Below are 23,015 nucleotides of genomic sequence, written 5' to 3'. Positions count from 1 at the left end.
TAGGACCTTTATTATGTAGAATTTAATTCTGCAGAGAAAAGGTTATATGCATCTTTTCATAGAATCGAATATTTAATGAGTTATCTGCGAAAAACTGTAAAATTCTTCGAAAATTGTATTTGATCGCATTGAGGCACGTGTTTCCATCATTTATCAGGCCACAGGTTTCAACCATTGTAGTTTCTCATCAAATACTAGTGGTTTTTGGGGATCCGTCAAAAAAATTTTTTTTAACGACCACCCTAATATATATATATATACAGGGTGTTTCACGTAAGGCGCCCCAGCTTGAAAATAGGACTTAGAGCGCATGGTGGGGGCAGATGCATCTAATTGGCCGCGGTTGGAGAGAGAGAGAGAGAGAGAGAGAGAGAGAGAGAGAGTAAGAGAAAGAGGATAAGAGTTGACCAAAGATGACTGATGTGAGCGGGGAAGGGAGGGGCAGCGATACGCTAGGCGTATCGTATACGAATGTATAGCTCTTTCCTTCTCCAATTATTCTTTCTCTCTTGGTCCTCGAGCGGGATAGGGATGGGACAGCGATACGCTAGGCGTATCGTCTAGTAAAGGATAGCTCTATCCTTCTCCACGTTATTCCTTCTCTCTCCCTCCGCGGCCAATTAGATGCATCTGCCCGCACCATGCGCTCTGAGTCCTCATTTCGAGCTGGGGCGCCTTACGTGAAACACCCATATATAAGATTGTCAGTCCAGCACCCATGGTTCTGGCGCATACGAACATGCCGAGCTGTACCTCCGAATAATAAAAATTTATTAAGGCAGAAACCATTAGAAGTAACATGATGAAAGTGAAACAAAATAAGAAAGGACCGTACGTAGCTTCCATCAAAAGTCTAAGCCTTTAAAGAATGAAATAAGAATATTAAAAAAAAGAAAAGACTTGAATTTTCATTACTGCGTTAATATTAACTCTGTAAATTGACGATGTCGTTCGACGCATAACGCTATTGAACGAATGAACATCGTATCTCTAGCAGTATGTTTGTTATTAGCACTAGTCACCTCGCTGCTTAAAGCATGCTCCAAGCGATACCTATTTAAAGAATATATATATATATATAAACAATATCTTTATTTACATAACAGAAGATAACAAAGTCTCGCTAAGCAAACGAACGAATTTTATAGCAAAGTCGTGATGCACGATGGTTAATAAGTATATATGTATAGATATTGCAAACTTCAATGAAACAAGGTATTATTGACTTCTTGGATAACTTTCCTTTCGATATGACGACAGAGACCAAATAATGATAAACGTTTTTTAAATGTTTGGATTCGGTACATCTTCCACCTAAAAGAAACAACTCCTTAAAAGTCTGCCATTTAAAAGCTACTTTAAATATATTATTCAAATTTTAGGGATAATAAAATAAAAAAATACAACAACAAAATAATGTTTTTTTTCCTCGAATTTCTCAAAATTGTCCAATTAGCAAGACTTTGTTTCTATAAATTTGGTGCGCGATTAAAATATCTCACCCTAATACTGCTAGCATTCCACTGATATGTTGTACACAGAATACCGAGTGATTAGTTATTCCTACCAACATTGTCAGGGTAACGATCAATATAACCACAAGTATCACTGCATGAAAATGTTGCTGTGTATCCACAAATAATTCTAATCGAAATAAATGTTTCAAAGGACGTGACTCATTTAAAGGTTTAATGACATCTAAAATCTGTGCAGAAAAAGATCCTACTGGCAACAGTAGTATGATTGAAATATAAAACCCTATTAAATAATTGTTAAATTATTATATGTAAAATTATCTCATTTTTTTAGAAGGAATTTTGCGAAACAAGTTTTTACATATCAAAAGTTTGGTATTATTAGTCCATTAGCAGCGTACTTCTCTTTAATTATTGTTTCTTTGTCTGTTCTTTCTGAATTCCAGTCGTCTCTCATCTTAAGCCACAAATACCTTGTCTGCGTTACAAATATTCATTACCATGCGTTGCCCTTTATAAGAAAAAATTAATCGAGAAAAGTACTAAAGAAGATTGGTTACCTTAGCACTATTTATTTCGTGAAGATAAAAGTTGAATAAACCACATGTTAAGAAAAATATTAATGATTGAAATATGTCGAATGTTGCTTCAAGATTGAAAATGTTTCTGCACAGATTTTTAGTCTGAAAACAATTAAAGCAATTAAGAATTTTGGTTGATTATTGATATCGTGAAATAAGTCTACGTTTCTATCCATCGTTAAGGGGATTCCTTATGTCGACATTACAAAGCAAAATTCGGCGATATTTTCCAGCCTTGGCTCTTAACAGATTTTCAACTCTTAGTCTTTTGAAAATACCAGAAGATTTTCTAGGGATGTACGGTGGAAATTTTTGAGAAAATAGAAATAAAATTGTTTTAACAATTTGTTTTTCATAAATTTTACAATGTATATCCCTATAGATAATCTTTTGGCGTTTCCAAAACCATCCAATAACATTAAAATCTGTCATAAAATATAGCCACAATGTGTCAAACAGAATTTCGCTCCTCAACGTCGATATAAGGATCCCTCTTAGTGTTTTACATTGAGTCATGGACCTTCCCTGACAGCCACAACCTTTTAAAATGTTCACAGACATTCGGTTTACGAGTTTAGTATCTAGGCAATAAGAATTCTTACTTGTATAATTATTGAGAAAATGAAAAGAAAATGGACAAAGTACTTTATAACTGTTTGTGAAATGGATCTGAGAGAGTAATTTTGACCAATCGCAGTCAAAAGAAAATAATTTACTCTGTAGTATGAGAACTGACGGTAGTCCATCACTCGTGTTAGATTTTTACAATATTACAACGAGTCTTTCTTATTTTCTCTCATCTCGTATTTGATCACCTATACGAGTTTGTACATTAATTATATTATCCATCGACCCTTTATTCCAGCTCCTTTCATTTACACGACAATACTTTTCGCAGAAAAATTACCTCCAGTAGTTACTTTTATCGATTGACTTCAGTGGCTATGAAAAACTGATAAATATTACATTTAAGACGTTAAATATTTATCGAACAAAAGCAGCGGTTTTGAAAAGAATATTTTTCATTGGATAAATAGAGTTTCTTCTTTTCTACCAAAGGGCTTAATACAAATTAATATTTCATTGCATAATCATGGACAATTTCATTTTAAATATGGCTACCTGTGAGAGCACGTGAGAAGTAATTGATTCAATTGTGTTTTTTTTTTATTTCTTTTATTTCATTGCATTAGATTACTTCAACGCATTACTATTTCTGTTCCAGACACGCCTCTGTCACCAGTGGGGCCTTCGTCGCCGAGTCAGGAGGGTCTATTCACGGATCTTCGCCTCCTGTCCTTGGAGAAACAGCTCAATATCGAATTGAAGGTGAGCGTCTCGCACTTTAAAGAGTAAATACGAAAAAGCAACACCGTCACGATAATACGATTCTTTCTCACGAATCGATACTCGCGAAGCAAAATAAACTTTCATCCCTCCAAAGATGCAATTATATTTCTAAATATTATTTAATTCGACCCTCCTTTGGCTATCATTATTATTATGATTACAAGCTGAAGAATATCGAGAAGCAATACCATCTTGCATGGTTTCTTATTATATATACATGTGTACAAAGGTTTACGTAAGTCTGCGACACTTTTGATTCAACATCATCTTATTAGCTGACTCAGTTTCAAGTGCCAACTATCTTCCTTTCTACAAATTGTAGCTCTTGCAGCAAAATGAATATCGTTATTTCTTCAGGTAATATTCATTCGTATGTTTTGTGTTAAATTGTTTATTATTCGAAATCTTATGGCACGAATGACTAAAATTCGATTTTGCAGTAATACGTGTTGTATGGGATCTTTCCGAAGAGAACGTTTGTAGAGTTACATAAGGTATTTTAGTTTCGAGTTGCTAATTTACTTTAATAACAGATCGAAGTTGGAGGAATTTACTCGTTAGAATAAATGCAAGCAATTATTCGGACAGTCGAGTCAATAAATCAATTAAGAAATAACGTTGATAAACATCCGTAATGATAAAACTGAGGCTCTAGTGTGGATCGTTGGGTCTAAAGTTTCTTGACCCATTTGTCTGCAAGAGTCCCTTGGCAGAAGCTGCAACGACGCTACCAACTAATTAAATAATTGCGAGCTATCGATCAGTGAACGTACCTCTGTCGAATGACGATTTTCAGGGACTTTAACGTAATATCTGTAGGTTGGGTAAACTTGCATCTTGACGTCATGCGAAGCGATCCATTTCTAGAGTCTAATAGGTTTAGCTTCTGGCTGTATGCGAAAAGAATACTTACAATGTTGGTAAACGCGTAGTAGCGTAGTGGGATAACAAAGTTGGAAGAGAAAACAACAAACATGGCGAAATTTTTCAAGAGGGTTTGTACGATAGATAGAAAGCTCGATTATTAATCGCATTACTCGTGAATCGGAATTTTACAAGGCTTTTAATACCTAGAGCATTAGGCTTACATTATTCGCAAAGACAGGTACTTCATGTTGTAGCACTTAGCAAGAAATATGTATCGAGTTTCCTAGTACATATTGATAAATTCAATGCAATTAGTATATACAACGTTATAATTAACATTTACGTGTAAACTGATTTGCATCAATTTTTCTATGCAAAGACTGGAATTCATAGTCGAAACTTAAGTTCAGAATGAAGACTGGTAAAATTTACAGTTTATATTACGTATCTTATAGATTTCAAAGTGAGGTTAAGTTTAGGTCTCGCGACTATGAATTTCAGCCGAAGATTGGAAAAAGAATAACACTTTGCTGGCTATAAAACATTTCGATCGTCAATTTTTTGGGCGCATAATTGACGTAGACTAATGTAAACACTTGTAATTCCAATAATTCTGGTAACTAATACAAACATTGCGATTTTCTTAATGTTTTCAGGTGAAACAGGGCGCGGAAAACATGATACAGAGCTTGACGAGCGGTCACAGTGACAAGAAGCTGTTGCAGGAAGCACAGCAGATGTTCTACGATTCTCGCGCCAAAATCGAGTTTCTGCGCATGCGTATTATGAAAGTGCGCCAAGCGCGGCAACAGCAGCATGCGCGAAGCGATGCGCCCCCGCCAAATGGAGAAACACCTAGCAATAAAGGTATGAAGCACTTACACTCTCTCTCTCTCCCTCTCTCTCAACATTAAATCTTTCAACTCTATTAATAGCGTTAAGCAAATTACAAAAATTCTCGAGGAATCTTACTGTTTCTCTCGAGCCTTTCTCAACACCTACCACCAAACATAACCTCAAAGAAGACCCTACAGCCAATACAACGAAATACGACACAGAACACGAGAAAACTATCCAAGCCGTCACTATAATCTCGCTGTCTATAATTCCAATATTGAACGATCGAGCGAAGCTTCGTAAACACACGGTAATAGTATTTCTTTGTAAGAGAGTTTTTTTCGCGTGGACAATGGTTTTCCGTCGCGGAGACTGTGCAGAGGACGCGTTGAGCACTGCAAAGGAATCTTTATAGTTAGAAGCGATAGAAACACACAAGCTTGGCTGGTTAAACCGAAGGAAACTACGGTTGGAAGTAAAAGTAAAGGCGAGTAAGCAAACAAGCGTATAGAGTGCACGATAAATGGGGGATGCATTAAGGCTGACATTTAGTGCTGCGTGTTGAAAAGAGAGCAGCGACTCGTGGCGTTGCACGTACGTATCCAAAGTCGCGAGGGACGAAAAGGAGCGCGAGAGACAGGAAAACAAACAAGGAGGCTCGAATGAGCCAGCGCGGCGCGCGGCGATAAGCTAATGACATTTCTCGATTTGCAAAGACCGTTGGCCACGTGGGAGCGTGTCAATGTCGTCCCCTTCGTGGGCAAAAGTTTCACCTTCACCGAGTATATTCGTCCCGTTATCGGTAAAAGTGGAACGCCTTGTTTACCATGTCGATGTAGGGAGCCGCGCGCTAAAATGGATAGGCGTGTGCATGTTTTACAGGAGCTTCAAGAGTCTATCGATTAACCGAGATTCCAAATTTTCGCTTCGTTAGTGCCGTACGCTATTACGTCAGAGAAAAAGGTCCAAGGCGTAGGTCGCTCGGTGTGTTATTCGTACGACAGCCCCATTCTCGAGCGGTCACACGGTCAAATAGCAATCTCTGTCTCTCTCTCTCTCTCTCTAACTCGCGACGTCTCATCGCTTCAGAAACAACCTTGCTCTCGACAGGGACACGTTTTGCGGTTGCACATTTGCGTTTTAACCATCCCCGCTCATTCATCTTCTCTATCCACTCATGTGCTTCAGATTTTTCTTACGTCCAAGTCGCGTTTACACTCGTGAGTAATCGATCGAACCTGAAGAGTCTCAACGAACGAGCTATAGATATCAACCTTTATTTATTTCTACTCTCGAAGAGGAACAAAATTCAAATTTGCTTTTTACTTTGCAGATAAATACGAGCCTAGTTTGGAACTTGCCCTTGAAGAGAGAGTGGAGGAGCTCCGACATCGATTGCGTATCGAAGCGGCAGTCGTCGAAGGGGCTAAAAACGTAATTCGTCTTCTGCAGAGTGCCAAAGTCGCCGATAAGAAGGCTCTAACCGAGGTGAGTATTTTTAACGACTATTCAATTTCGCTAAAACACGAGTCTATGAATCCTTCGACGCGAGAGAAACATTGAAAAGGCTCTGTTTATAAACATTGAACAGGAAAGGCATTGTCTTCGTAGAAACGTAAGACTCGACGATAGCTACATACCAATACCTATATCTATATAGAAACACTATTGTTTACCAACGTTTAGAAATCATCGGCTTTTATAGTCCCCATAACAGAAATGTGACGATAAATTCCTTTGAAATCTAAAATCAATGCTTTCATTATTTCGTCTCGAGCAAAACACTCGCGTTTTTCTAATTTCCTGTAAATAAACGAAACCCCTTACAATTAATCTCCCTCGCACAGCGAGTTCTTACGGTACGTATAGAAATACGTTTGAGAATTACGTGGACGAAGAATGGAACTCGATCGAGCGATAAAATTGTAGTCTCTTCGTCGGTCGAGTGATCTCGGGAGACTCGCTACATTTTATCAGAGATATTTTTAAGCGTCTCGAGGTAGCGGACGCATTTGCGCGAATTCACCCGCGCGTCGCCGGTCTGCCGGACGTAGCGCTCGAAGCATACTTTGCTCTGGCGTTGGAACGGCTTCCATTCTTTCGCAAGAAAGATTAAAATTCACGAGGAGGTAAGCTCGCAGTTGGGTGCGTACGGAGAGTGTAGTAAGTACGTGTGAGATGAGTCGAGCGAGAATATGGAGGCTGCTCAGGCTGAACTGAGGCGAGAGCGTGGGGCGCGCTCGGCGCTCGCTGGTATTATACGCTCGCGCAGTTTTTCTTAAAATAGCCGGGGCGAACCCCGCGGCCCGCGCTGCCCCACCGCCTCTCCGCTGACGCCTTTTCGGGCCGCGTTTGCCTCTCTTCGGAGGGAGGAGAGGACTTGCTTAATCCAGTCCTCGTAAGCACCGCGATAAACCAACGACATGTGTGTGCCCATCATCAGCCGAGAAGGAAGTGCTCGAGGAAAGCACGTTCGCGTCCTCGGGATACACGGAAGCAGAAATAGTGCTGCTTTCATCGAAAGCACTCTTTCGCTTTGCGATCGTCGCCTCGACTAGAAGACTAACTGGAAGAGCCGTGTCTGTACCGGAACTCGATACAACGGAACGTCCTTTCCTCCATCTCCCTCTCCCCCCTCCCCCTCTTTTTACCAATCACGATATCTCTGCTACAACTGTACAATAAGACTGACGAGCGACAGAGCCTCGACAATCGTCCGAATCTCCGACCATGCCATTCTCATGCTACTCCAACAGTCCACGCTATATAATACTGTTCTGGTCAGTGATTTCTCCCATTCTCGATAATTCCATTCAATTTCAATCGTGAAAGTTGCCAGGATACTGGAATTTACTCCGAGAAAAAATTCTACGATACGTACATTGTTCCGAACGTATCAATTGTGAAATATCCTCGATTATTTTATGTGTATATATATATATATATGTATGTGTATATAGACGAGAGTATCAGGAAGCTGGATAACGACCTCTGCGTTAAAAGTGTATCATCCGATTCCAGGTATTCTCAGTCCGACTGTACATTGCTCCAAATTTACATTGTGCTAATTATACATCGTGTTCGCACCGTGTCGTTAGGTTTGTTGCTCGGCGAGAACCGTAGCAGTTTCAGTGTTATGAGATATTGAATTACGTGTCTGTATCGAGGAATATTCGAGCAAAACTGCCGAGGGATGATTATAATAGCAGTCTTCGAGAGTAACGCGTCGCGCGAGATACATGCGGATCGTTGTTGTTACCCAGTGTGACAAGCATAAATTATAAAAAAAACATCATCCTGGCAGAAGATCCGTTCGGCGAGACCTTGAAGAAGTACCTGAAGAGTTTGGTAGTCTGGCCGCAGAAGCGTTACGTAATTGAAACTTGTATCTCGATCCATGCACGAGGAACAGGTGGGAGTCTCGAAGAAAACGAATTTAGGAAAGGAAGAGACCTTGCTGTTTGACCTTGATCGTTCGGTTTTTAACGGTGATGGCTTCCGGTGGATCGCATGGTGGAGGAGACTGAAGAAGAGCGCAGAATGTACGGAGGACGAGTCGATCGAGAGAACAACAATGCTACGCAGCAACAGCAGAGTCATCAGCCTTGGATGGTCAGAGCGGAGGTGACGATAAGACACGGAAGTCCCGTGGTCCCGGGAGCCGAACAGGTTCCGACTGGAAGGCCTTCCGGTACCACGGATCCCGCTGGAGTTCGCATGACTTACCGATGGAGCAACCAAGCTGCACCCACGAGCTTCCGGTCTTCCTCGCCGTCGAGCTCCTTCGGCTTCCGGCGCGGTAATATATTGTTCACCTCGACACCGCCATCGAGGTCCGCATTTCCCGCAACCCCTACGAGGTCGGAGTCACCGGCGAACGATGACTCCCAATCTTCCAGGAGTCGCAGAGGCCTCAATCTCAATGACTCTGGATACAACAGCGAACAATTCTCCCCTCGAACTCAGGTCAATCTTCCCAGAAGGTCCTCCACTTTGCAGTGCGACCGCCGGTGCAAGAGCACTTGTAGCATAGTTTTGTCCAATGTTGCTGCGAACGACGATAAGAAAACGGAGGGAACCAGCGTTGGTTCCCAAGATGGCAAAGACACTTCGAGAGACCCAGCGAGTCTCGGGTACAGTTATCCTCCTCATCACGTGTCTGCACGGTGCCACTTCAGCACCGTACCGGAAGTCTGCGAGGACTGCTTGGAGACCGGAAGCTCCAGCACGGGCTTCAGCACTCACTTCTGCACTCGCGTGCCCGAGAGGACTAGCAACAAATCCACGTCGATCAGCAAAGACGCCTCTTCGCAGACCACGGACATCGAGTCCCGAAATTCTAGCTCGACCTTGAACAGTTTTAAAGGGAGAAGGAAGATCGCTGCTGGTTCGCGTCATTCGGACGAGAGGAGGAGGAGAGCCAAGGTAAGATGTCGCGAGTGCAGCAATTCTATACTAGTACATCCGCAAGATTATATATATAGTAGATGTTACCCAAATCTTTTCTGTTCATCAGGAGAACCCTGTGGCCAATCTTCCACCGGAAGCCAGGAGCCGCGCCTCGTCGAATCAAGACAAATCCGATTCTTCGAAGGACGATGGCTCCCAACGAAAATCGAGAACCGTACACATAGACGTTTACTGTACGGGCACCGAGGAGGATGAGAGTACGGACGCGTCTACCAACACCGAGGATGAGCACACCACGCCAACGACTGTATTCGAAAACGAAGATGTTAGAGTAACTCACAACACACCGACGAAGAGCAACTTGCCACGAGGGTTCACGGACGACAAAGCATTCTTGAAACGCGCCGTTGAGCGAAGATGCGAGAGCTTCAGACACGCTCCGATGAGAATGCCATCCCTGTCCAGCTCAAAGGGATACGAGAGCGACGATGTCCTCAGCTCCCTGTATCCATCGCAATTCAGCTCTTACAGCGCACTCCGAGATTTGGACTCGGTGGCCTGGTCAGCGGCCTCCTCAAGTGCAGCTATGGCAGCCGAAGACAACGAGTCTACCATCGCCACGTCCTCGAAGGACACCTTCTCCGACATCGAGTCGCTCCTCAGCACCAAATCGGGCCTGACCCCCTGCGACAGCTTCGAGTACGCCAATTCCTCGGACAAGGATAGAATCCAGAAGATGGACACCTTCTGGGAGAAATCCGCCAAAGAACGCGAGGCGAAGGGCAAAACGTGGCGTTCGCCTCAAATAGAGCGCAAGCACCTTCTGCAAAACCGGAAGATGCGCGATTATTTGAAGGAACACGACATAGGCTGGTCCTCCGGCTCCGAGAGCCTGGGAAGTTCCGATGAGAGTGGTACCATGGCCTGGAGCTTCGTGTCCAGTGACGATGGTTCGCAGTTGGCTAGGAAGGCCACGACCTTTCGACCTTGGAGCAAGGACAGGGATAAGAGTAAGGCTGAAGCGCCTGTGACGAAACCTCTCGCTGATAGTTCACCGGTTCATCTCGAGGAGCATCACTCGGACTCCACGACGCACAGTGATTTACCCAACTTTTCACATTCTCCGCAGACCGGACCATTTTCCAAGAGTCCGTCTCCCGTTCCGTCAAAGTTCCCTTCCCGCGTTACCTCGCCATTCACGACGCCTCAAGGAGAGAAGACGGATCATATCATGAAAGCCTCGATATTTGGTGCTGTAATTGACGCTTTTCGAAAACCTGGCCATCACATAGGTCCGTCGAAAAATCCATCCTGCTCCTGCGAGCATTGCAGAAGATACTTCGAAGAGAATGATTTACGAGGGCGCACGCGTTCTCTCAGCGAATTCGAACGACGATTAGGTCCTCTGTTCCGAAGAAATAGGGATATCCGCTCGGATCCTCCAAGCCGTAAAGATTGATCGTTGCATATATACATATTTCACAGCTTAACGCGCTTTCGCAGTTCAGCCGAAAAGGTTACCTTCTTCCTTTTTAAAACAGAGCGAGTGTCCGCATATCAAGTCGTATCTCGGTAAACGAACAATCGATCATGTATAACGTATAATGCGTTTATCGAACGATTAATTAAGCTATTTATTAATACACTATTATTCCATGAACGTAATTTTTGTACCGTATAAAGTATAATACCTTGTGCGTACTTCATTAACACACTCGAACATTCGACCAACAAATAGCATTTGTGTAAAAACTACAGCTCATGTATACCATTAATTATCTTGATAATAAACATTAATCATGCTAGTAGTGGCTCATTAATACACGCACATATCCTTCGACGCAAGTGTGCATTGGTAACGTAAACTGTATTGATATTTCTTTCTTCGATTGTCTTAGGCTCAAGCCAGTCTCGCAGAGTCCAGTAGAAAATTGGACTTGCTGAGATTATCGTTGGAGTTGAGGAGACAGGAATTGCCAGCGGATAGTGCTACGGCTGCCCAATTGAAGAGAGAATTGGCCAGCGTGCAATCAGCTAGTCCTGTTCCTGTAACGTACACATCCTTGCAGCCATTTCGAGGACCATTGGAAGGCAGGGCAACGGTACCCGCATCTGTTTCAAGATGTGCCGCCGTTACTGGCCAGCTGGAGGTATAATTAATTTTGTTTTTCATTTCATTCGAACATTCGTCTAAATGTCGCCGTTTTATCGTGCTTAGGTGAGGCTAATGGGATGCCAGGATCTTGCGGAAGAGGTACCGGGACGTACCAGAAGGGAACATCCAGCGAGTCCAGACTTGCGAAGTTTCGTCAAAGGTGTTACAGGACGTAGCTCCAGTAAATCTTATAGCGTGAAGGATGAAACCAGTAGTGAGTCTATTATACCCATTATTAATTGCGCGAAGCAAATTCTTTCCTCTTGAAAAGAGTTTCTTCATCATTATTTATGTTCTATTTTCACAGACGATATTATGGCGGTGATAAAATTGGATAATCAAACTGTGGCACAAACCAGTTGGCGTCCCTGCTCCCAGCAGGCTTGGGACCAAAGGTAGTTACGATGCTGATCGTTATAAGCTTTGTAAACAGCACGTGTAGACATTTTTGCATCATACGAAAGGATAATTGACTCTCTTGTTATTCGAAATTAAGGTTCTCCATCGAGCTCGACAAATCTAGGGAGCTTGAAATCGGTATTTATTGGAAAGATTGGAGATCTCTCTGCGCTGTTAAATTTTTGCGTCTGGAGGAATTCATCGATGATGTACGGCACGGAATGGCTTTACAGCTGGAGCCTCAGGGTCTCCTATTTGCAGAAATCAAATTTCTCAATCCGATGATATCGAGAAAACCAAAATTACAACGTCAGCGTAAAATCTTTAAGCAGCAAGCAAAGAACTTCCCTAGAGCGAATCAAATGAATATTAACATTGCTACTTGGGGTCGACTACTCAAACGCTCAGCGCCATCGCTACATAGCACACGAAACTCTGAAAGTCCGCCTGCAGGTAAGGGAATAAGCTTATTCTCGATAGATCTCTTCTACCCTGCGATAGTAGAAAGCCGTATCAACGATAAACGCATGATCAAAACAATCAAAATTTATTAAAATGTCAATAACGCTTCCAATTCTCCGTGAACGAGATCTTAAAAATGCAGAGTATTCAATTTACAATGAAAATTATATATTTGCTCAGAATTGAAATCTACAGCCTCAACGATTCAATTTATTTTGTATGCTTTAGTGGAAGATAAACCCGAAACACCTGGTGAATTACCGGATCCTGAGAAAGGAGGATTGGGTGGTGCACGACCATTGGGTATGCCTACCAATACAAGTGGTAGCCCAGTGTTACCACGACCACCCGAACACCCTCCACCTCCACCACCGACATTATTGAAGAAGCCTTCAATGCCAGCTCCACCTCCACCTCCACCTCCAAAACTCGATCAAGAGGTAAACTATTTTCTTTTATGAGTCAAGCCTTTTCTCACTGACCGTAGAAACCATTTTGTTTTTTGCATAATAATGCGCAAGCATAGGTTTTAATACTATAAAATTCAATTTATCTTTTAAACCCAGCAAAAATCCCAGCTATGAAAAAATACTTGTACTATTTTATTAAAATAATAACTAAAACTTTTAACATATTATTAGTACTGTAAAGAAACTGCACTTTCTGTATACGCTCTCACCTAGTAAAGGTATCAGGCTCTGATTTTGGTTGTGGGTTTAAGTAATTACCACACTACAGTAAAAAGTATTATTTTGTAATCAACATGCGCACGTGCTTGTATAGTTTCCTATATTTAAATAATAATTTTGTTCAAAAGCATGATTGTTCATCGAAAGCTAAAAAACAAAATTTTATTAGTATCATTATGTTTTATGGTTGCAATTATTTTTGCAAAAGTTATTTAAAGGATGTAATATATAAGTATACCAAGTTTCTTTTATTTCTCGAAGTTTTTGATAATTAAAGTAATCCACAAATAGTTTCAGTATATCTGATTAGAAGTATATATTAGAAAGCGTTCACGTAGCTTTTTGAGCTAAGCAGGTAGTAATGTAGTTACAGAGTGCGTTAAGGGAATTTGATTTCCTACACAACGAGGAGAAAGGGGGGTCTCAGGGGGCCAATTTGAGACCTCTTGTGACCGAGCCCCGTCCTGTGCTGATTGCACCACCCTCTCCACGCACACCCTCGCCCCAACCTGTCGTCGAGTTTCCTGAAGATGAGGTACATACCTCCGATAAACGCAGCTTGGCTTAGCCTGTCTATTTATTTTTCTTCTCTCTCTATCTATCTATTCACTCATCCATCAATTCTTTATTTATCTGTTTTTTGTTTTTTTTTCTTTAACAAATATAAACATCACTTATCAAATCATAACATACTAATTGATTCATGCATCTCCTCACCCCTCTTGTACTTCCGATCTTTCTCTTTACTGAATCATCCAACTAAAATAACGATGAGGTGCATACGATTGAAATAATATGCGTTTTCTAATTTTAAATGCGTTTCGATGATCTTCCAGCTAATATTATGCTTACAACTTCAAATTTATCGAAGCCTTAAAATATTAAACAATTAACAGAAGTTTTATTTCAATATATGTGCCAAGACAATATATACTTATACGTTATTAATAATTCTTAATTGAATGATAATTTTGTAAATGAAACTTTATCTTCTTCTTCCTTTGCTTTACCTCTATTATATTATAACACAGACATGAATGGCTTTTCGGTGTGATTAAACTTTCTTGGGTACGTTTACTAAAACTGCATAACAAATTTCATAATATAAGTAACAAAACTTTTGTTAGATACAATCAACATCGTCTCGTAAAAAAATGTGTAATTAACATCTAATGTTTGAACTCTATTATAAAAATGGTGTTAATGGTGAAAGTATTATTAAACATGTAAATCACACGAGTTTTTAATTTTTAGGCTATTTACGAGCTACCAATTGGACAATTGCAGTACAGGGACAGTGCATATGAATCAAGAAGGACATCTCAACTTACTGGCATGACGTTGGAGAACTTTAGACTTCTCTCTGTGCTTGGTCGGGGCCATTTTGGAAAAGTAATATTGTCGCAATACAGAAACACAGGAGAATACTTTGCTATCAAAGCTCTAAAAAAAGGAGATATCATAGCAAGAGACGAGGTTGAATCCCTACTATCGGAAAAAAGAATTTTCGAAGTAGCGAATGCTACGAGACATCCCTTCCTTGTCAATTTATTCGCCTGTTTCCAAACTGAGGTAGTTTATTGTTATATTTGTAGCTCCATAGCCCTCACACATTCCATTCGCCACAAGACTGAAAAAATCATTATTTAAACCATACACCTTTTATCGTAGGCGCATGTATGTTTTGTAATGGAGTATGCTGCTGGTGGAGACCTTATGATGCATATACATGCAGACGTATTCGGAGAGCCACGTGCTGTATTTTATTCAGCCTGTGTTGTTCTTGGTTTACAATATTTACATGAAAGTCGCATTATTTACAGGTAAATTTATAAACATTTAATAATCATAATCGAACAATTATTTGCTTCGCTATGCCACAGCTCAGAACTATGCTTGCAGGGACTTAAAACTAGATAATTTATTATTGGACACAGAAGGTTATGTTAAAATCGCAGACTTTGGTTTGTGCAAGGAAGGCATGGGCTACGGTGATCGTACCGGAACATTCTGCGGAACTCCGGAATTTTTAGCACCTGAAGTACTTACGGAAACTAATTATACAAGAGCGGTTGACTGGTGGGGTCTTGGTGTTCTTATTTTTGAAATGCTCGTTGGAGAGGTAACCTTGACAAAATTTATTTTGATTGATGTTGCTACAAAATTCGTATAAATTTTGTATCGATGCTAATAGTATAATAATTTTATAATTTATTTTAGTCTCCGTTCCCCGGTGATGACGAAGAAGAAGTATTTGATTCTATAGTAAACGATGAAGTTCGATATCCCCGATACTTAACATTAGAAGCCATAGCGATAATGCGGAGGGTAATATATGTCCTACTTGATGAAAGCTATATTAAAAAATTATTATTACAAAAGTAATGTAAAAATATTTTATTTAATTTACAGTTGCTTAGAAAAAATCCAGACAGAAGATTAGGTAGTAGCGAGCGAGATGCTGAAGATGTTAAGAAGCAGGCATTCTTCCGACATATAGCGTGGGATGATTTGTTACTAAGACGTGTAAAACCTCCATTTGTACCATTAATTGTGAGTATTCGTTGTCAATATTATACTACCGAATAATTCGCGTTAGATACCCCTTTTATAGATAAATAATTATAAATCTACGTTTCCTCCACAGAAATCAGTAGAAGATGTTAGTAATTTCGATGAAGAATTTACATCTGAGAAACCGCATCTAACTCCTCCAAAAGACCCTCGGCCACTTAGCGATGTAGAGCAAACTCTATTTCAAGACTTTACATATATGGCTGACTGGTGCTAGCCATAATATTAAAACGAGTCTATTTTTTATCCAGTGGAATATAATCAATCGACAGTATCATTATTTTCTAACATAATTTAAATGATAAGGAATTTGTTTCCGATAGGTAATAATAGGTATTTCAGTCTAATTTTTATTACAATACCGATATAGTTTTACCTGGATTATTATTATTATTATTATTATTATTATATGATAACAGCAAAAATGACTTGTTAATTTTAGAATTGGATTTCTTCCTCTGGTAATATTATTCTTCTCTTTGCAGTTAAAGATTTTCAAATGATTGTAATTAACCACCTTCTATTTTTAGTGAATTGTGTTAAATGAGTTTAATTTCAAAAATAGCTTTCCACAATCGAATCTCAAATTGATTCTTTAAAATGACATTAGTAATTTTAGTACTTCCTTATTTGTAAAGTCATACGTCCCATACGTTAATTCGAATTCAAATAACTACCGAATATTTGATACTACTTACATTGCTTTATCATCTACCTTATCATTGAAATTAAACAATTGGTAATTTTAGCGTCTTTTTGATATGATTAAAGTACTTTGTATCCTACACAATATTAATTTAAGCACTAGATATCAAATTGTACTTTATTAATGATATTCTTTCGAATTTGTCAATTTTTAAAATACCACGCGTATTGGAATATCTTGTACAGTATAGTATATTACTACGCATATTTTAAATATTGAAAAAATATATTCTTTTAAGTAATACGAATAATCATTGTGTAAACATGGTATGAATCAGAATATGCATAAAATAAATCAAAATATATAGCTCTATTTGCTCATGCTCTTGTGATAATCATAAAAATGGAGCTTTATATAACAAAAAATGGCTCGTTTATAATTTGCAATTAACAAATGTGTGTCCATGCACACGTAAGATTACTTGTTATTGTTGCACTACCAGAAACGTTAGGCATAATTAATTGTGCAGAGTAATTGTGAGTTTTGTAAAAGTTTAATTGCATTATGTGCAGTCAAGCTTTAACGATACCTTATTTTCGTCAGTTTTGGATTTCTTTGACGCACGTGATCATTTTTTTCAAATCAAGTTTTCAGTACACGTCAAACGTGCAAAAGGTTACTAAATTAATAAAAGATGCAATACAGTTTTTAAAAAAGAGCAAACAAGTGTTATATAATGACTTTTATATAACATTTTTTACATTTAATTTGAAAATAACTTATCATTATTTTTTGTTGTTGTTATAAAAACAAAAGTAATATTCCGAGCTTTTATAATGTAAAACTTTTGCAATTGAATTGAAACTTTGTGCTACAAAGTACATGAGAGATATAGAATTTGTTGTATTTTCTTTTTTCTTTAAGTATGTAACACATATTATCTCAATGAGAATTTATCTTAATAATATTTTCTTACCATTATTTGTGTCAATAATTATACAGTTTATCGCTTGGTACTATTTTCTATATTGGAAATTTAACATTCATTGCTGCTTTGATAAGTGTACTTTGTTTAAATGCTTAGTATTTAGTGTTTTTCATAGTTATGGTTTTCCTTTTGTAATTGTACTCTGCAGCGTGGAATACGAGCGATATATTTACTCTATGTTATGTCACAACGGCTCGATTTATAACTTAATAAAACGTATACGATTTTAATAGTAAAAGATTTCGAATGAAACTTAATAAGATTTATTAAAACAACGTAATATAAATGTTGCTTTCGGCCGCTATAACAATAAGAACTCGATGAACTTTTATAAATTGTTCGACAGTAACAAATGTAAGTAATACGTTTCATTGTTAATCACAATCCTTAACTTGGGTTCTGTGATATCTCTCTGAAAAAAATTGAATGAGTTTTATTTGAGGTATTCTCATAATTTAAAGATATTTAAGGTAAATTTATAAAAGTTTTATATTATAATATTGAGGCGAGGTAATCTCGAATTTTAGATGCCTTATCGCACTGATAAACTGATTACTCCAGACGTATTTTACAATAAAACTTTATACCCTTATTAATATCACAATTTAAATCGATTTTATAAAGGTGCTCATGTAACACGTAATATAACGTGCCTGAAGTTTCGTAAATTATATATATATATATATATATATATATATATATATAAAGCCTAATTAGTAAATAATAGTTATTCGTTAATTACTCATTATGAAATATGCTAACACGTTTACAAATAGTATTGGCAAACAGATTGTTGCAAATTATAAATGCTAAATTGTATGAATTATTTTTGAAGTAAGCGTTTTCTGTTTTACAAGTGCCATGAGCATAACGTCTAACTAATTTATACAAACGTTCCAGTCTCATCAAAAGTGAATCAAGCAATTACTCTTCTTAGAAAAAGAAGCTTATAAGTAGATCCCTGGGATAATAAATTTTCTTAAGCATGATTAATCAGTGTGCTATTTTTGTAATAATTACTTTTGCTTCATTTTACACAAAATTTATTCTAATACAATGTATAGATTTAAATTCAGTAAATATTTTTTTATAAACTTAATTGCAAAGCTTAGCTCTGCACATAATAAACAAAATAAATAAATATATATATGTATATATATATATATTTGTTTCAAAATAATATAAATGAAAATATTGTTCACATGCTACTCATTCATACCTCCTTTGACTGCCAAAACTTTAATATTTCTTTATGCTGCATTTTTTCCAATTGCCTATAGTTTATATAAATGTAGCAATTATATTAATATTTTATATATGTAGTAACAACAAATGATTAATATCATGCTCATAAATACTACTTTAATAAAATTATAGAATTTTAGACTAGAGGCTAAAGATATGTGTACATAAATTTGCTAGAATATTGTTAAAATTCAGTTTACAAGGTATTTTAAAAATCTTAACATATTACTATTGTACTTCATTTTATAAATATATATGCACATATCTTTTTATCTCTATCAATCTTTTACATTTGAGTTTTATAGTTATATTAAACTCACAATATTTATAACCAATCCTGTAACAAGGAAATGGTATGTGCCTAATGTTTTGTAGTAAGCGTTAAACCATGTAATGTTATAATGAAAATTATATAAAAGTTTTGAAGTATTAATTTATTTACATGTATTATTAACAGCAGCTTATTATATATCATTATCAATAATTAAGTAATTTGTAGTCATAATATTGAAGTTTATCATTTTACGAGCATAAGATTATTTGCAAAATAAAGAAGGCAATAAGATAATATGTGGTATACTTTATTAAGTCTTTCCTGAAATAACACAATCATTACTAGTAGATTCATCTAAATTTTGTACAGAATCCAATGTTTTAGATAGTTCATATAGATTTGATATGTTTCTTCTAATCTCACATTCTAGCTCTGCTTTTTTCTCCTCCCTTTCTCTTAACTGTTTTGATATTTGGGGTGAAACAGGCGTTATAAGGCCTGCAGTGACTCTATAGTAAACACTGGTACTATCACCAGATCTGAAGACAAATGTTAACCTGCAAATAAACTTTATTCAAGCTTTCCACCAAAACTAAGATATTCATTTTTGACAAGCCTTACTGTTTGTTACTTAGCTCCTTTTGAATTTTATCAATGTAATCCAATTTTATATGATTTTTCATTGACCAAGGAATATAAATTTCAGCAGACGCATCTGGATTTTGATGAGCTTCCAAGTAAATTAAGTCCATTTGTTGGTTATAAAAATATTTTACATTCCATAATTTCTTTACTAAAAATTAATGAGAAGCTGACTGCTTATATTTTCTTTAAAGTTTAAATACTAAATTATATAACATTTGGTTAAATTACCTTCACACAGTTCAATATAAATATAAAATGCAGTGCTTATCTTAACAGGATCCTTACAGCCTAACCTTCCTATTTTATAATACTAATAAAACAAAAGAAAAATATGTTAATAATGCCATATTAAAGATCTTTATTAGAATTATGCCAATACTTACACTTGGGTGGCAAATGTCATACATGTTAAAAAAAATTGTCACGAGCATACATCAATAAACAAAAGTGACAACATAATATTTTTGTAAGAATGCTGAGTTGAGGATTGGTGCTCTCTGCGTTCGTTTATCGTTAGTTTAGTAGTTGAGTTCGGAATTAAACTCTTTTCACTCCGACGGAGCTTTCCCTAGAATTCCCTATTCACTCCGTCTAGTAATTCTGTGTCCGGGAGCAAGTTAGAGAGTGAATAGGGAATATGGAAGAGCTGTGATAGCTAATTGCTATTCTATCCCCACTTCTAAAAGGAAAATAGGGGTAAGGATAAATAAGAAATATTGGCACTAATTGGGAGCTCCGTCTGACTAGTTTAAGCGGGAAAGAAGCAAAATTGACAAGTGTTGGTTTCATTATTTTGGAATTAAATTTCAAACGTTTGTTTATATAAATCTATAAGGGCCTGATAAAGTAAGTGAAATAAAATTTAAAATAATACAATATCGTGTATAGTTAAAAAATTAATCTTTTATTTCTTTTTAACAGTTGTTATGAATAATGAATTTAGTTCGTGTAGACTCTACCAATTTTAATTTAATTTATTTTGATAACTGTCTTCTTTCAATTAATTGCAATAATTTAGTAGTACAGCAAAAATGAAAAATTCCAGTAGCAACTTTATCCCTGCATATATTTTTAATATAATTTTATAAACTACTCACTACTTTTTTCTTGCAGTAGGACATCCATTTTTATTTTATCAAAATAAATTAAATTAAAATTGGTAGAGTCTACACGAACTAAATTCATTATTCATAACAACTGTTAAAAAGAAATAAAAGATTAATTTTTTAACTATACACGATATTGTATTATTTTAAATTTTATTTCACTTACTTTATCAGGCCCTTATAGATTTATATAAACAAACGTTTGAAATTTAATTCCAAAATAATGAAACCAACATTTGTCAATTTTGCTTCTTTCCCGCTTAAACTAGTCAGACGGAGCTCCCAATTAGTGCCAATATTTCTTATTTATCCTTACCCCTATTTTCCTTTTAGAAGTGGGGATAGAATAGCAATTAGCTATCACAGCTCTTCCATATTCCCTATTCACTCTCTAACTTGCTCCCGGACACAGAATTACTAGACGGAGTGAATAGGGAATTCTAGGGAAAGCTCCGTCGGAGTGAAAAGAGTTTAATTCCGAACTCAACTAGTGAGTACTAAAACTCTATAATGTATGTCACGTAAAATATATGTTTTCAGTACCGGACCGGCAGAGTGCATATGTATATATCATAAACGAGCGCAACCATAAACAGCTGCAAACAACGTGACGCCAGTGAACGCCATGAAGCGAATTTCAAAACTCTTCTGCGTTTACCTACTAATAAAAATTGAGGTAATTCATAAACAAAACTGTCAATCTCTTGTGCAACCCATGCAGACATAATTATTTATTATTATTACATAAATTGTAGGTCAATGACACGTCACAAATCTAAAAATACAAAAAGTGTAAACATTCTTATCTTAACCTCGTTATGCTTATAACCTCGTATTGTAATTTATTTTATCGGGAAAACAAGTGAACACAATCCGGTGAAATAAAAATAATATCTTTTTAATGCCATTATGTTGACATTACAATTTGGGCAATGTGGAAATCAATTAGGACGTGTTTTATTTTCTAAATTATCTGAAGATATAGATTACTGTACAAGTACAGGTGTTTCTTATGATGTTAATTATCAATATATTAACGATTCTGTTAATAAATGGTTTGGACGTGTTACAAAGAACAACAGACACTTGGCAAAAGCAATTCTTGTAGATACTGAGGAAAAAGTTATAAATCAATTATGTTATAACTTTGAAAATTCATGGGCATATTGTTCAAAAAATATTGTGTGTGAAGCTGGAAGTGGTAGTGCTAATAATTGGGCTTATGGTCACTTAGTCAAAGGACAACAACTCTCAGATTTAGTTATGAATTGTGTAAGACTTGAAATAGAGCAAATGGATCAGTTGGATGGTTTTCTTTCACTTCTTAGTTGTGCAGGTGGTACTGGATCTGGTATTGGAAGCTATATCTTAGATGTATTGAGAGAAGAATACAGAAAAAAAACAATCATTGCAGCCACCGTACTTCCATTTTCATCAGGAGAAGTTTGTTTACAAAATTATAATAGCTTATTAACATTGTCCAAGTTTAATGGAAATGTTGACACTGTATTAATATTTGAAAATTCAAAAATATATGAAATTTGTAAAAACTTAGTTAAAACAGATAATACAAGTGTACAAGACATGAATAATATAATAGCTAAGAAGTTAATTTCTATTCTGCAACCTGTAAATGATTCGTCATTTAATTTAAATATATTGTCTTCTAGGCTTTCACCTCATGTTTCCTACAAATTTGCAACAATTAAAAGCATACCATATGTTACAGATGATGCTTTAAAGTTCAATTCTGTTTGCAGTTGGGAGTCTTATGTAAAATATTTGAAACAAATGTTACATGTACCATATTCAAGCATTGAGAGGGCTGATTCAAAAATTAAATTGCCACTTCTTAAAACTTCCAAAAATACCATAGCTAATTACAATTATTATAGCTGCGTAGCTAATATTTTGATAACACGTGGTAGGTCATCCAAGAACGACTTACTAATCACTGATGACTTAACAGATAACAATTTGTTTACCAATTGGACAATGAATGATAGATTTACTCATTTTCATCAAACTAGAAACATTTTTAAATGTGAGAAATTTTTGAGCTTGATTACAAATAACTCATATATTTCTAAGCCATTGGAAGAAATTTTACAGAAAGCATGGACTTTATACACACACTCTGCATTTTTACATCAATATAAACAATTTGGACTGGAAGAGCAAGATTTCCTTGAAGCATTTGCAAAAATAGAAAATATAATTAATAATTATAAGAAACTTACAAATTGAAAATAAACTTATGTACCATAGTTATATGAAATGAATCAGATAAAATTTGTTTAATTTAATACACA

The 23,015-nt window shown here is 36.8% G+C and overlaps 4 protein-coding genes across 6 annotated transcripts in view; 3 read left to right on the top strand and 1 right to left on the bottom strand.

Annotated features, from left to right (window-relative positions):
* Window positions 1-16,235, top strand: part of Pkn (serine/threonine-protein kinase N) — a 32,589-nt gene extending 16,354 nt beyond the window's left edge. The window contains exons 4-18 of one of the 3 annotated variants that reach the window (XM_066736759.1): window positions 3,282-3,385; window positions 4,930-5,140; window positions 6,444-6,598; window positions 11,419-11,670; window positions 11,739-11,889; window positions 11,983-12,070; window positions 12,172-12,527; window positions 12,765-12,976; window positions 13,593-13,760; window positions 14,480-14,797; window positions 14,897-15,048; window positions 15,128-15,347; window positions 15,446-15,553; window positions 15,638-15,778; window positions 15,873-16,235. In XM_066736759.1, the coding sequence (XP_066592856.1) occupies window positions 3,282-3,385; window positions 4,930-5,140; window positions 6,444-6,598; window positions 11,419-11,670; window positions 11,739-11,889; window positions 11,983-12,070; window positions 12,172-12,527; window positions 12,765-12,976; window positions 13,593-13,760; window positions 14,480-14,797; window positions 14,897-15,048; window positions 15,128-15,347; window positions 15,446-15,553; window positions 15,638-15,778; window positions 15,873-16,016 (2,780 nt within the window). In that variant the 3' untranslated portion in view covers window positions 16,017-16,235. Of the gene's footprint in view, window positions 1-3,281; window positions 3,386-4,929; window positions 5,141-6,443; window positions 6,599-11,418; window positions 11,671-11,738; window positions 11,890-11,982; window positions 12,071-12,171; window positions 12,528-12,764; window positions 12,977-13,592; window positions 13,761-14,479; window positions 14,798-14,896; window positions 15,049-15,113; window positions 15,348-15,445; window positions 15,554-15,637; window positions 15,779-15,872 lie in introns of those variants that run through there. The other 2 variants (XM_066736760.1, XM_066736761.1) reach the window with 2 other exon arrangements.
* LOC136779256 (mucin-21) lies at window positions 6,712-11,339 on the top strand. Its single transcript, XM_066736762.1, has 2 exons — window positions 6,712-9,535; window positions 9,627-11,339. The coding sequence occupies exons 1-2, from the start codon at window positions 8,621-8,623 to the stop codon at window positions 10,977-10,979; spliced, it is 2,268 nt and encodes a 755-aa protein (XP_066592859.1). The 5' UTR covers window positions 6,712-8,620; the 3' UTR covers window positions 10,980-11,339.
* On the bottom strand, window positions 16,167-20,132 carry LOC136779257 (tRNA-splicing endonuclease subunit Sen15-like). Its single transcript, XM_066736763.1, has 4 exons — window positions 19,981-20,132; window positions 19,826-19,907; window positions 19,574-19,745; window positions 16,167-19,509 (listed from the first exon to the last, which is right to left on the bottom strand). The coding sequence occupies exons 1-4, from the start codon at window positions 20,026-20,028 to the stop codon at window positions 19,263-19,265; spliced, it is 549 nt and encodes a 182-aa protein (XP_066592860.1). The 5' UTR covers window positions 20,029-20,132; the 3' UTR covers window positions 16,167-19,262.
* Window positions 20,133-21,257: 1,125 nt separating this feature from the next.
* LOC136779111 (tubulin delta chain-like) lies at window positions 21,258-23,011 on the top strand. Its single transcript, XM_066736466.1, has 2 exons — window positions 21,258-21,379; window positions 21,459-23,011. The coding sequence occupies exon 2, from the start codon at window positions 21,613-21,615 to the stop codon at window positions 22,948-22,950; it is 1,338 nt and encodes a 445-aa protein (XP_066592563.1). The 5' UTR covers window positions 21,258-21,379; window positions 21,459-21,612; the 3' UTR covers window positions 22,951-23,011.
* The last annotated feature ends 4 nt before the right edge of the window (window positions 23,012-23,015 follow it).

Source organism: Prorops nasuta, unplaced genomic scaffold (genome assembly GCF_024137725.1).
Source record: "Prorops nasuta isolate Cenicafe-Biocafe unplaced genomic scaffold, Cenicafe_Pnas_1.2 PNAS00015, whole genome shotgun sequence".
NCBI lineage: Eukaryota > Metazoa > Arthropoda > Insecta > Hymenoptera > Bethylidae > Prorops > Prorops nasuta.
The sequence above is the reverse complement of the archived record's forward strand: the minus strand, read 5'-3'. Positions and strand labels throughout refer to the sequence as shown.